Source organism: Trachemys scripta, chromosome 7 (genome assembly GCF_013100865.1).
Source record: "Trachemys scripta elegans isolate TJP31775 chromosome 7, CAS_Tse_1.0, whole genome shotgun sequence".
NCBI classification, from domain to species: domain Eukaryota; kingdom Metazoa; phylum Chordata; order Testudines; family Emydidae; genus Trachemys; species Trachemys scripta.
In genome coordinates this window covers 123,065,336-123,080,339 of record NC_048304.1, presented here as the reverse complement: position 1 = coordinate 123,080,339, position 15,004 = coordinate 123,065,336, and the positions used below count along the sequence as shown (strand labels likewise).

Here is a 15,004-nt window from a genome sequence, read left to right as displayed (position 1 = left end):
GGTGGAGAATGGCAATAATAATGCCATCATTCAGGCATATAACTAATATTAATCCTTCTGGAACGAGCTAATTCCCAAACGTCTGTTACTAGGACCTGCAGGTTTACTGGGGTCACATGGGGTTGCTGGGAAGGAAGGAAGGTTTCTGGTGGCTGGGAGGAAGGGTGGGGCCCTTTGCAGGAGCAAGTCCCCACCTTGCTTCCTACACTGGGGAACTTCTTTGGTCTTCACTTCTGCTGGGACCTGCTCCCCTTGCTGCCGGCCACTGCCCTGTCCCTCAGTTTAGTATCAGCAGAGGTAAGGTGGTCAGACTGCAGATAGGCAGGGAATACTGGCAGGCCCGCCAACATTGTGTAGAGCTGGCGGGGTGCCTGAGACTCTTGCCTTAATGTAAGGAAGGAAGGATCACTTTTTGAATGAGCAGCAGCTGAGGGGTTGGGAGTGAAGATGCGAGGTCCTAAAGACAAATCCATTGGCTTCAGCCTAAGGGTCAAGAGAAGTTGTGGTATGCAAGTGACATAGTGGCAGTTTCCAAATTGGATTTCTCCTCTTAGCTTTTGGAGTAGCAGGGCTTGAGAGCACTGGTGTCATCAAAGTAAATCCTGGAGGGGAATCCTCGCATCACGCTGCCAAGACCTCAGCCACACAAAGGCATTGATGGGCTCCAGAGGGGGTAGGTCCGTGGCTGAAAGCAGATCACTGTGGTGTGATGGCTTGTTGTGAAGGAGTATAAACTGGGGGGTTGTGGAGAGGAAGGGAAGCAGCAAGCCTCCCCTGATGGTGACTTTTTTCCATACCATGGGGAAGGAACAGTTGATATAAGTCCAGGGCCGGCTCTGGCTTTCTGGCCGCCCCAAGCAAAAAAAAAAAAGGGGGTCAGCCAGAACGGCAAAGCAAAAAAAAACTGGAGCGCAGGTGCAGGGGGACCGGCTAGTGGCAGGGAGGGGGAGGGAGCGGGCAGGAGAGAGAGAGAAGGGGGATGGCCAGGGCTACAGCGGGGGCGCTGCCACGCGGCCCCTCCCACTGCGCCGCCGCCTGCTGGGAGGGCTCCACTCCGGTCCGCGAAGAAGAAAGGATGAGGACTGCCCTGCCGGGCTTGCTGCAGGGCGCTCCTGTCCTCCACGCCGCCGCCCCCTACAGGGCGGCCAGAGCGGAACAAAAAAAAAAAGCGGCCGAGCCGGCCTAGGATTGGGTGGAATGCCGCCTCGACCAATCTGCCACCCCAACACCAGCTTGCTCGGCTGGTGCCTGGAGCCGGCCCTGTATAAGTCGTCCTTCCAGCTCAGGTTTAAGGCATAGTAGGGGAGGAGTACATGGGGAAGCTTGCCCTGCTCGCTGTCCACGCTCTGGGGATGATTAGGTTATTTCATTCTCCCGGAGCTGTCAAACTGGAACCTTTCCCAAACACTTGGCATATTTTTCCTGAAAGTAACTTTTTAATTATTTATAAAAGCTAAATTCTCATAAAGGTCTATCATGTCAGGCTGGGTTATTTCTTAGCTTCTTCCACTCTCTTGTATTATTGAATACAAAAATTACTTTGATTCACAAAAGTACAGACGTATTCCTGAAGTCCTACTTGTTAAAACTAGAGATTTCGGCTGTGTTAGCTACTGTGCCAGTCTCTAACATTGCGCGTGACCAAAGACTTCCACAAGGCTTTTTGGCCCTTCCCCTTTCACCTTGGCTGTCCCATGGCAACAGCAACAACAGCCTGACCATAATGCTGAGCAAAACCTCTCTTCCCCCTCTGGGGAGAGTAAATGTTCCGGGTGAGCAAAGAAAAGATAAGGAAGAGGTGCCCATCCTGACTGCCAGGGTTAGAGAGTTAAGGCTGGTAATTCCCAACGGCTTCAACACAATTAATATGGGATGGTGTTAATATATATTAAAGGTTCTTGGGACAAATTGTCTGGATGTGCTGAACCTCTCTTTGGAAATCTCGCTTGTCTATCTTTAAATCTGCTCAAGGTGAGTGAGAGTGACATATGCTCCCCCCCCTCTTTACTTAAGTACACCTCTACCTCGATATAACGCTGTCCTCGGAAGCCAAAAAATCTTACCGCATTATAGGTGAAACCGCATTATATTGAGCTTGCTTTGATCCACCGGAGTGCGCAGAGGCCCCCCCCCCGAGCACTGCTTTACCGCATTATATCCAAATTCGTGTTATATTGGGTCACGTTGTATTGAGGTAGCGGTGTATGTTTAGACACTATGTGCGGAGATTCACTGTTGAAATTAATCTGTCCCAATAAAGTTTGCCCGAACCTTTAATACATATTAATGTTATCCTAGGATAGCTTGTGTCAAAGCTAGTCAACATGCATGCATCGGCCGTTGGGAGTTACCATCCTCAGCTCTCAAACGCTGGGAGTCAGGACTTGCTTATGCAAAACGTTTCAGCTTTACCGTGGCATTCCCTACCTGCCCAGCACAAGGCACACTTCTCCTGACCCCTGTCTTGCTTACTTGGAGCACTTTCTCTCTCCAGAGAGATGGTGAGTGATGGTGATAATTTCTGCTCCTGCTGCTCTGGGCAGTCATTGTTCTAGGGAGCCTTTGATCAAGCACACTGTAAATGTTACCCATCAGCGTTTGCTGCAGTACCTGTTAAACATACAAGCCAATCTACGTAGTACATTTAAAAAACCACTATGGTAAAAATGTCCATTAGGTTGCACAGTCAAGCACCCCGAAGTTAGGAATTGCCTGAAGGAAGACTGCCTGTACAACCTTAATTTGTCTCCCTTATGCATGTACGTTGATACAATCTCTAATTACATGATCAGGTTTTCTCCACTGGGCCCCATCTCACTCACTGCACCGTGTGGACCAGGCTCTGGGAATGAAGTAAGGCTGTGTAGTGAATGCAGCTGTTTTCTGTAGGACCTGTGCAGCATTTGTTTCCACAAGTCGGAAGGCGTGTAGTGAATGAAGCAGGGGATTGCAGGCGGGGAGAGAGGATGGTCTCATGGTGAAGGCAGATGAGCAGTGCCCTGGAGAACTGGATTCTATCCCTGCCTCTGCCAAAGACTTCCTGTGTGGTGCTGGGCGAGTCACTTAAACTAAAACCTTCACATGTGGTCACTAATTGTATGTTCCTAATTTTCTGGCTACCTATCTTGGGATCTGATTTGCAAAAGCACTCAGCATCCCAACCTGCACCTGAGGTCCATGGGAGTTGTCCTCTGAATATTCAAAGTGCTATATAATGCTAAGTTCTTTGGAAAATCTGGTCCTAAGAGAGTCTCAAGTTGGGCACCCAAAATTAGTGGACACTTCTGACAATTTTGGCCTTAGTACCTCTATGCTTCAGTTTCTCATCTGTAAAAGGGGGAATAACAACACTGCCCTACTTCATAGGATCAATGCATCAGATGGTGAGGTGCTCCAATACTTTGGTGCTAGAGGCTATCTGCATATCTAAGAGAGAGATTCAGCGCAGGGTTTAGATGGTGTGCAATAAAAAATAAAGGGCCAGGCAACACACCAAACCAAAATGTTATGGTGGTGCTTTCTTTCAAAAGTTTACAACTGAGCCTTGATTTAATACAGCTTTGAAACTTTACTGTGCAGAAGAAACATGTTGCTTTTAGTGATCTTAATTTAAATGGAACAAGCACAGAAACCGTTTCCTTACCTTGACACATCTTTCTGTAAACTGTCCCCTTATTTTGTTGTTAGGTTTACATTAAACACAGTACTGTACTGTATTTGCTTTTTTGTGCGTCTCTCTCTGCTGCTGCCTGATTGCATCCTTCTGGTTCCAAATGAAGTGTATGGTTGACCGGTGAGTTCATAACCCTGAGGTTCTGCTGTAATTGAAGACCGTATCATAATGTGTACACAAGAGGTCCGAATTAATATTGTGTGGGCAGCTCTGGTGCCACCGTGACCCCCACAGCAGGGAGGTATAAGGGCAAGAAAAGTACTGCCCAGCCCCAGTATCCTTGGGCTGGAGCATGCTCTGTGGGGCTGGAGCATGCTCAATGAAGATGGAATCTTCAGAGAATTTTGTTACTAGCGACTGATAAACTTCTTCGAAACATACAAATGGCGATTTTCAGAGGCTTATAACGCCACTAAATTTGGGTGGATCTTCACGGGGTCAGCAAAGGCACATCCTTGAACCCAGCGGAATCTCCTGCTAAATTTCTAGTGCTTCCTCCAAAGCGTGGAGTCAGTAGGGCTTCTCAACAGAACGAGGATAAGAATTTTTTAACCTTGTCAAAAAGTATCGCTCCTAAACTTTGTTCTCTGAAATGACGGCATCATTCTTGCTGGAACCTTTCCAGTGAGGCACAGATACTGGCATGGGAAATTTCAGTCTGAATGCCTAGAGTGGCCAACTTATAAAGACCATGTTTTCACCTGTTTATAAGTATTAGGAAACCTTAACTCTCGGCATGGCTACCAGCTGTATCTGTAATATAACGTGTATAGTACTGTGTCTAGAGCATCCGTCACGCTAGTACTATAGAAGTGATAAAATTGAAGCACATTGTATTATCACCTCCCATTGTTTAATGAGACCATATTAAGATCATACATTAAAGATGGAAGAAGCTATTAGGTCATCTAGATCAGGGGTTCTCAAACTGGGGGTCAGGACCCCTCAGGGGGTTGCGAGGTTATTACATGTGGGGGTCGCGAGCTGTCAGCCTCCACCCCAAACCCCGCTTTGCATCCAGCATTTATAATGGTGTTAAATATATAAAAATGTTTTTAATTTATGGGGGGGGGGTCACACTCAGAGGCTTGCTATTTGAAAGGGGTCACCAGTACAAAAGTTTGAGAACCACTGATTTAGATCCTCCCCTAGAGGCCAATGGAGGATTGTTCCTGCGGTATATTTTCTAGTGCTTCATCCAGTCTCATTTTGGATGACTCAAATGCTTCTACCGCTTCCTAGAGAAACTGACTATCCCTCAGCCTAATGCATCTTACTGTCGGGAAGCTTTTCCTGCCAATCAGTCTAAGTTATCCATTAATGTCAGGTCTTTACTCCTTAGCTTTTCTCCAAGCCACTGGTAGCACCCTAGAGAAGTCCTCTCCCTCCTTAAAACTTGCCCCCTTAAAATGCATGGACTATTAGCTTGTCTCCCTTCAGACCCTTGTCATCGCTGAGCCAAGCTGTACATAGTCACACAGCAGTGATCCTATCCAGAAGATCGGTAGAACAATGTTGACAGGCTCCAAAAAGTACCCTTCCCCAGGGCTAGTCCAGGTGGAGTTTTAAAGCTGATGAAACAGAGTTGGGGAGTCCTAGCAGCTCCTTAGTGCGCATAGAGACCCTCTTGGGAGATAGCATTTCGAATCCTCATGTACTATTTCCAGCAGAATTGTAAGATCCCTGAATGTAGCAATATGGTGCCCGGGGCAGGGGTAATTATCTTTTCCTTTACAGGGAAGGCCTGGTAGTTTCCTTGGAGTATAGCAATGGGATTCCACCCCCCAGAGAAATCCCCCTTGTTTGTTCACAGTACTTACATGTGTGACACTCTCTGGTGAAAACTATCATGGAAATCTTACAGCACGGTGTTAGAACTCATGTCCTTTTTCATATCGTGCCATTGCCTCACAGAAAATGAGGAGACAAGGCTTCTGAGCTGAGCTGCTTGCAATCTAAATGAGAGAGAGCACAATGAAAGGGGGAGGGTAGATGAGAGAGCTGGGGGGGTCTGCTCACGGCACAGAGCACTATTTACAAGGAGTTTGATTAGGTGCATTTTGAATTAAAGGAATTCCTCCTTCTGCTGTACAGTATTAACGGCAGGAATTCAGCAGGCACACTTTCAGTGCCGTCTGCTCCCAAGAGTTGCAGGAAATTAGCCATGTTGTTGATGAAAGGAAGTAGGCCACAAACTTCGGATCTGCTGGCTCATCCAGTCTAGAAGCAGCAGGTTTATGGATGGAGGATTTCTTAAGGGCTTGTTATATAACTGACTTTGGGGTATATTACACCATTTTACAAGCCAGGCATTCTGAAGATGAAAGGTGCTGTGGTCTGCTTGCCAGCTGAATTTGGGGGGGCTCTTTCCTGATCAGAGATTTACCAACTGTGGCAGACTATAAACAGCTGTGTGAAATGTAGTATTGTAGCCTGGGGTCAGAGCCAGCCTGTTTCAAGTTAAGAATTTCAAGCCCTTGCAATAGATTTGAACCCCTGAAGTGAGAGATGGTGCATTAGTCATGCAGTTGCACCTGTAGACTTAAAATCATAGCCTTAGATTAGTCTCATGTGGTTTTTGGGTGCCAGTCATCGTCGTATGTAGGTTGAAGTACAACTTGACAGATGTGGTTAATAGACTGAATCTTGATGTTGGGCACCAAGTAACACACACGATATACAGTTCATGCATACCATCACTGGTTAAGTACCAAAAAATCATGCTAACAGTGTAGGTGTCTCAGTCATCAGTGGGGAATCAAACCTTGGGCATTCACTATAGAAAGTACAAACCTCCTCCCACCTGAGCTATGAGAGTAATTCCATTAATTTAGTAGTAGCAGACTGTTATAGTTGCTGAGGCTAACCTCTAGAGCATAGGTTCTCAGACTGTGGTCTGTGGACTGCCAGTGGTCCGCAAGCTCCATTCAGGTGGTCCACGGATAGTTCCCTCTAAGGTGCGTGCCTGGATGGCCGCACTCGAGAGAATGAAGGGCCACTCTCCTAATTAGTGGAACTGCGCAGGCATGGCTCCACTAATTCGGTGCCTGGACCCTGGAGAAGACGCACATGTAAGGTGAAGTGGTGGCCTTGGGGGGAATTGGGGGTAGGTGGGAGAAGGCAGTGGCATGAGAAGAGAGGGCGGGGGGAATTTGGGATGTGCAGGGCTGCGGCGGCCAGAGAAAAGCGACTTTCTCCACGGCAGCCACAGCCCTGGAGCTGGGGAGACGGCCCTCCCTTCCAGCCTCAGCTCTGTGGCTGCTGCGGGGAGCGAGACTCCCCTCCTTCCCCGCCCCAGCTCGGGGGCTGCCACGACAGGGGAGAGAGGGCACATCCATCACTTTACAATAGTTAGCGAAAGGTACAAACAACATTTGGAAAGTTCATTAAGTGGTTCGCTGAGACCCTCAACAATTTTCAAGTGGTCCGTGGGAAAAAAAAGTTTGAGAATCACTGCTCTAGAGGGAGACATAACACACAAAGCCAGTGCATTACATAACCATAGCGATGTTAATCCTTACAGAATATAGCATTTTTAACATGGCTGGGCACACACAAGTTTCAACAGGGGTTGCCAAACTTTGGACCTGCAGTTGCACTTTTGACATTCCTAGTTTAGTGATAAAATTGTGGATTTTCTCTTCTATGGTTTTGCAAGCACTATGTGTAACCATGTAGCAAGGGATTTGTAGAGCCGCAGCACGTGTATAAAATGGAGCCTGATCCTCATAGCTGCAAGTTGTGGGCGGGAATCTGACCCAGAAAGCACCTGGCATGTCCTTGGTTGTGCGGTGTTGAAGGAAATGTTTTGCAAACCCTGGCTTGACTCTTTAGCTCTTGCTTGTGACTATTGCAAACAGCCATTACGAAGGCAGAACTACACTCCAGTGTGTGAAACTGGTTGCAGCAGGTCCATAGGGTGGAATGTTTGCACACAGTTGCTGAACTATGAAAATCCTAGGTTATGAATCTATGGGGCTTCTTTGACATCAGAGTGAACACAAACAGGTCCCCCAGAGCTTGTTTTCTTCCCCAGTCATGGCCAAAAGATTTCACCGTAGGAAAGGTCTGCTCTGAGGAGAGGCACGTCCAGCTTTGAATATGCAGAAAACCATTTAATTTGGCCTCCAGATTGCACAGACTTTCCCATAGCTGCATCACAACAGAGAGTCTGTGTTATTCTTTGGAGAGCGAATAAGCTGCTCCATCATTTATGATCTCCCTGCAGTATCCTGTTGATAAGATCTGCTAACGTTCTCAAAGGAAAACTCTGGGTTCAGGTCTGAAATACACAAAGAACAGGGCCTATTTGTTCAGTGTGAGCTTCTAAGGTTTACATCCCAAAGGAAATTAAATTAGAAGCCTAGAGCTACGACGGTCTGTCCTGTTTATTTGCTGGAATGTCACCTTTAATACCATGCACATCTAATGTGTGTGTGTGTGTTAATGCGGTGGTGTGATCTGCAGGCACGGGCATGCTAAGAGGACTAAAAACCTAGGAAGTATTGTGTGTGAGAGGGCAGTTGGTACTGATTTTAATTTATTTTCAGGCTCTTTGTAAGTATCAGAATAAAGAGAGCTCTCTTCTGTACGAAGATCTACTTGCTGATCACAAGGATTGGATCCGCGTGGTCTGTGCATTCCTGCTTTGATGCCTTTATTACATTTTGGTTGGGCTAATTCTGTTGGGAGGAACCTGGTTTCAGCCTGTATGCAGTGTAGTTGTATCTTTAGCCTCTAAATCTTTTCAGCAGTTAGATGTGCCCAAATGCTACGGTAACGGGTACCAATCCCCAGCACCCTCCAGAGTGTATGATGGTGAAGATTTTCCCCAGCTACCTGGTGTAGCAAACCATTTTTTAAAAGCTGGCTTACAAGCATTCCTGAGACACAAGGGCCCACTATCCATTTGGCTGCTCCGGGCTTCCAAAGCTTCTTTCACAGGAAAGGAGGCGCTGTTCACCCAGGACCAGAACTGTGCTGGCTTAGACGCTTTATGTGCTTGTTTCAACTGGAGTTAGTTGTTTGCTGGCTAACTGACGTTAACGAACACAATTGCAAATGCTAATCTAGATACTCCACGTACGTTTGTTCCAGGATCCAAACCGTGGTGGTTTACCCTAGGGGCTGCATCTTCTGCCCTTTATTCTGTAAATATCCTTCCCTGCTCACCCCCCTTCCCCACCTTGTTCTTCTCTGGCCTACAATGAGATTGGTTCATTTGTGCATATATTTCTCCTTCCTCTCTCTCCTCTGACACCCTAGAAATGTCCCTCGGGCTCCTTCCCTATTAACCCTGGATTTTATTCCTACTGCTACATCTGATTTTTATCATTCTTGCCATCTCCACTGCCCTATAGCCACCCCCCACCCTTTTTTTTTCTCGTTTTTGCTCATCTGTGTCACTGTTTGAATATGTATTTCCTCCTTGCCCACTCATCTGATTGCTTTGGGTGCTGGTTTCTTCCTCTTATCTACTGCTGTGTCGTTTGCTACGTCTGCCGTATCCTCTGTCTTCCACTCTCCACCCACTGCCCTGTCACTCACGGCCAGGCTACACCTGAAGAGAAGCTGATCTGCTACATGCAGAGCCCTCCCCAGACAACCCTTGCCAGCTGCACCATCTTCTGGGTTAACCATGCAGGCGACTGTTCTGTTTCTGAGCGTGGATGGCTTTGGTTGTAGTTCTGAGTAAGCAACCCTTTAGGTTCTTCAAACCTTTCATTGACACGCAGGTATTTCCAATTCAACGTGTGCCAGGGCTACCATCTCCGCCAAAGAACTTGCCCACTGTCGTCTAAACCAGCCCTGCTATAGTGCTCATAGATGTTTGGGTTTAGTGTGCCAGCCAAAGAGATGATCGTCTAAGGCCCAACATAGACAATAATAGACATGGAATCATCTGATTGTAGCCAAAAAGCCTCATGAAGCACGTGGGTCTGTGATGTGATACCGCTGATTACATTGCCACAGCTTCCGCTGGGCTTCAGGAGTGGCTCCATGCCACACCACAAACTGGGTACTGAATCTAAACTCTAAGTTAGACTGAAAGCTCATCGGGGCAGAGACAGGGTCGTCCGTTTTGTACAGTGCCACTGCCATGTATGATAGTAGCTTGAGTGGCCAGTGCCTTTTCTGTCCATCTAGCCGATTCAGGGGTTCTCAGACTGTGGGCCATGGGTTCCTAGTATATAGATCAGAACTTACGAGGGAATCTGCAGCATCAGCGCTGTTATGCGCTTCCCCCAGCGAGCTCCGTGCTGCAAGGGAGGCTGTCAACAAGCAGCACTGAGACGAGCTCCAGTTTGGAACTGGAGGGGAGCCGAAAAGGGGTGGAACTGGGGGTTGGCCTTGCTCCCTTTCAGCACTGGGAGCTGGGGAGAGTTGCCTGAGCTCTTGGAGAGGGAATGCAGAGCTGAGGGGCCAGAGGGGAGGAAGTGGGGGAACCATGAGTGGATTTGGAGAGGATGAGTAAGGAGTGAGCAGAGGAGGAGGGAGAATGCAATGCAATGCAGCAGAGCAGAGAAGCGGGAATGCCGGTCACTATAGGATGGAGAGGTGCTGGAGACAGACTGTAAAAGGAAAGGGTGGAGTGAAGGGAGGAAAAAGGAACACCAGGAGAAGCAGAGAAAGAACAGAGCTGTGAGCTGCAATTTGCAAAATGAATAGCCTGCTGTATACCCAAACCCTGCAACACCACACCCAGCACCCCTCACCGGACCCACGTGTGGAGGTGATTTCCTTGTCCTTGACTGCTACCCCACCTCAGCAGGGCTTGCGTTTATCTCTGGCCCTCTAAAAGCTGTTCGCGCGGGCACCTTCTGCTACGGCATGTTTCTTCTTAAGAAAAGGGCGAGGGAAGATGCTGGTTCCGCACTTAATATTCAGGACCAGCTGATGTCAGTGGGCATATCTGACTTCAGTGGAGTATGTTGACTGGGAATCTGGCCCTCTCTTTTTGGGGGGCGTGTAGTCAGAAGTTATTGTCCAAGGAACTTCACGTTTGCTAGTCCTCCCCTGGAAAAAGCCTGAGCCTTCCCCCTTCTACCACACCCCTAAATTCTCATGCGGACTAGCAAGGCTGGGGGGAGGGAGGAGCAATTCTGATTGGGAGCGGGGGGAGTTGCACATTTGGGAAGGACCAAGGACTGGTTTTCTGAGCCGAGTCCGAGAGCCATGCTGTATATCCCACACCCTCCTGCTCCTGGCTTGGGCACCTCTCTGAATGCCTCCCCTGCTGAATCTGTGGTTTTTCTAAATGATACACCATTTAACAAGCCAGGTCTCCAGATCAGAGCCCTCGAGGTGCCCAAAATGCAGACTCTGTGCAGGTTCCAGGCTGTCCCGCCCTGTCCCCCTCCACCAGCTGTAGCCCAATTATACTAGAGACTTAACTCCACTGTGCCAGATGAAAGTGTCTGTTTCCCACTGCCTTCCTTTGCAATTGTTTGCTTGACCCCTTTTTGCCCTCCCCTGCCTCCCTCCCCCCTTCCTCTCTGAAGCTGAGCCTCTAATTTTAGACGGAGGAAGATAATTGATGGTAGCAAAAGATTGCCTTGTAATCTTAGCATTTTTTGCAGTGGTTGGGGATGTGGGGGGGAGTAAAGCCAGGAGCTAGAGGCCTCAAACCTTTGTGTCGCCAAAGAAAAGTATGTACAGTCTCCCCTCTGTGCAGAAGAAAGGGGTCCGCTGCTTGGCAATTACATAAAGCTTGGAGTGTAAAAGAGTAAACTAGTGTCTCCCCCTTGCAGATCCTGTTGACTGAAGAGTTCGTAGAAAGAATGCTGGAAGACTTAGAAGATCTGACTTCTCCAGAGGAAGTAAGGCTGCGTTGCTCCCATATCTGGCATCTGCTGGCCGAGAGAAAAGCTGCAGAGTTGGCTTGTTTTGTTAGTGTTGGAGTTTGGCAGCTTCTAGCCCTTCCCACAGCTTCAGGGCTCAGCCACCCTTTGAGCCTGCTGGCATAAACCAGGCCACCTGGAAGAGAAGGGACTGCAGAGGCAATCGGGGACCTGCAGCTAATCCAACACCGCCCCAAGAGTCGGGGGTGTTGGCTAGCGAGGAGGCCGTGGCCACTGCTGCTGCAGAGTGCACTGATTCGGCACGCTTCCCCAGGTAGCCTCCACTGGCGGGGGTCCCGACAGCAATTGGAATGCTGCCATCCCCCGGCCAGAGCCCCAGCAGAGCGGAGCTGTGCGGCAGCCCTGGCCGCTGCACTGGGGTGCAGCTTGTGCCCCCTGCAGCAGCATGGCTGAAGGGCCCCTTTGGCCTGCAGAGCAATGCGGAACACCCAGCATATTTGCTGCCACTTCATATTGCACTTGAGAGCCGCTTTTGGGTGGGGAGGGAGGGGCTATTTCATACCTGCTGCTTGTCCCTTGTTAGTTCCCTTCCCTCCCAAACTCTGTTAAGTTTGAGTGTGGTGCACAGACACACGCAGCCAGCCTGGCAGCGCTGAGCCCAGCAGCAGGGGACGCACCACGGCAACGGACTTTCCCCATCGTGTGACCCAGTCGCATTTAACACCAGCTCTCCCCTGCACTCCACAGAAATATCCTGCCTCGCTTCAGAGAGCAGTAGCAGCCGTGACATGTAATATTTTTATCCCATTTTTTACAGCTCCCTGCGGACTCTAAAGAAACTTTCCTAGGCTTGTAAAGTAACCCTCCTGTCCCTCTGTCCCTCCCTGCTTCGCCTCCCAGAAAAACCTCAGTGCTCTGATTGTTGAACCCTGAGCTGACATAATGCCAGGGTCATATATGCCCTGTGAAGGAGCGCAGCAGGCGATCAAGCACCTCGCTAGCAGTGTAGTGAATTCTCAGGCCAGCTCTTAGCCATTTAAACCTAAGCCAAAGATCATTTGTGCTAGCACAGAAGTGACCATTTTGGAGTCCCTTTTCCCAGGGCTAGTGTTCCCTAGCTTTATTGGGAAGTACATAGTGCCAGACAAAGGATGAGACACTGGCTTCCACATTGCTTTGACATTACTCATTTTAAAATGTTTTCTGACGTATTCTTCTCTGACGAGACCATTTTGGAACCTTCCCAGTTTAAAAGAAAAGGGGCAGGGGATACTGTAGATGGTTATGGTCTTTCATCACCCAGAATCCTGCAGGACTTCGTAAGTCACAGGATCCTAGTTTGTAAAGAGTTTTGGGTCAACTTTATACGTTCCCCAGAGACTTCCTTCGGCTGTTGCCGGTATCCAGCTAGGTAGAATGAAAATCCAATTTTGGATTCTAGGAAAAGAACCCCTCCTTCATGGTGTAATGAGCCAGGTGAAGGTGAAATGAATACCAACTGCAACACCACACACGTCTGGCTGAGCACCTCAAAAACTCATGCTGTGTCTTTGTGTCTCTTCATTAACGTTAGAATGATTGTTTAAGTGCATGAGACCTTAGAGATGGAAGGGGGGCCCATAGGCTAAATCAGATAGTGACCGAAAATAAGGGTGCAGGTTATACGGAGGTTTATAAAACGGTTGGCAAAGTAGTGTAACTTGCACCAATTTTTATTCACTAGAGGAGTAAAATTGAGTGTCCACGTAGGAACTGAGGGGGCAGATGCGCAAAAATACAATTACTGGAATGGTGGAAGGGCAATTTAGGGGTCCTTTACTGCTTATGCCCACTCTCCAACACACTTGTACCAGACATAGGCAAGTCTACGCTGTGGTGGGGTGGGGTGAATGGCAGCTCGTGTTTTCATAGACAAGCAATTGCTCGTGCAGCTGACGCTGAAGCCCACTCCACGGCGTCCTGGCGTCTAGTTTTAGTGGGCTAGCTGGAGTACAGCTACTGTGGGTAAGTCTGTGGGAGCCGCTACTCTCACGCCTGGCTGTAGTGTAGACATAGCCATAGTTTACATGGGCACATGTCATCACTGAATTTGGCCCAAGAACTTTCATGGGAAAGGAACTCATTGCACTAGTTCTGAATTGAACGTCTCTGGTTTAGACGATCCTCCCTAGTCAAGGCAGAACCCCGGGTAGATGCTGCTGTTCAAATCCTTCCGTCAGCTGGTGCTAGTCTGTGCGTGCAGCAACCTTTTAAAAACAAAGCAGTTAACTTTCCAGAAGTTCCCGTGCTTTGTCTGCACAGGCTGGGGGTGACTGGGACAATCCTATTCCCTGGAACAACTTTCAAGATCAGTTCCTTGCATGTTTATGAATGGGGCAAATGTGTAGTCCAGACAAGCCCTAAAACACGAGAGGCAGCTTTAAATAAATAGGCTGCCATTGTACACATCTAGCCATTTGCAGTGTTAATCAGCCCTGCGTCCTCTCCCCTCTCCCCCCCACCCCCCCACTTTCTGTTCTTGATATTCTTTTTCTACTCTGACTTTCCTCTGCAAAACCAGCAGTGGGGAGCAAAAATGAAAGGGAGTTGGGGTCTTTTTCCTCCTCTGAGACACTTATCCTGTAACTCCATGATAGCCCTAAACCCCGCTGCCCCCCAGCTTACCCTTTGTGCAGACACCCTTCCATTTGCTTCCTGCTCAGACGAACTGAGGCAGGGACACTGACTCTCTGAGCAGGCCCGTCGTCTTGTTTCTCCTTGCAACAGTTCAGTACTTCCCACAGCAAAACTGTTTTTGACAGAGCTATTCTGGCATGGGGTCAGCCCAGTACATTCTAAGGCCACCTCAGACACTGGCCAGGAGTGCCCAGCGCTGGTTCTGGGAGCAGGAGTTCTGGGGTTACTTTCCAACAGGAGGGTCTGTGTGTTGGGGTGGAGCTAGGACTGGATGAACCAGAGCACCTGTAATATTCGTGGCTTCCCCTCCACGTGAAGAAGTAGCCACTGGAAGCAGTGGTGTGTAAAATCAGACTTGAGCTCAAGTTCCTACGCTGGGTATCGCAACCAACACTTCTTCTTCGAGTGCTTGCTCATATCCATTCCATTAGGGTGTGTGCGCGCCGCGTGCACGATCGTCGGAAGATTTTACCCTAGCAACACCGGCGGGTCGGCTGTGGAGCCCCCTAGAGTGGCGCCTTCATGGCGCTGAATATATACCCCAGCCGACCCGGCGCCCCCTCAGTTCCTTCTTACCGCCCCTGACGGTCGTTGGAACTGTGGAGCGCGGCGTAGCTGTTCTCCACTCTCCCTAGCTTACTTGATCATTCAGAGTTATAGTTATAGTTGTAGTTCTAGTGTTTATAGTTAAATAGTTTTTAAAGTTGTTATAGTTGTATTGTAGTTCAGGGGGTTAAGGGGGTCGTCTCCCCCTTTCTCCCCCGGCCGCGGGCCCGGGCTCATGCCCAACGCTCCCGGCTTCAAGCAGTGCGCCTCCTGCGCTAAGCCTATGCCAACGAGCGACCCTCATGAC

At 48.8% G+C, this 15,004-nt stretch overlaps 1 protein-coding gene across 3 annotated transcripts in view; it reads left to right on the top strand.

Annotated features, from left to right (window-relative positions):
- Positions 1-15,004, top strand: part of SUFU (SUFU negative regulator of hedgehog signaling) — a 130,789-nt gene that overhangs the window by 105,019 nt on the left and 10,766 nt on the right. For all 3 annotated transcript variants that reach the window (XM_034775224.1, XM_034775223.1, XM_034775225.1), the window contains one exon: positions 11,425-11,493. In XM_034775224.1, coding sequence (XP_034631115.1) covers positions 11,425-11,493 — 69 coding nt within the window. The remainder of the gene's footprint in view (positions 1-11,424; positions 11,494-15,004) is intronic.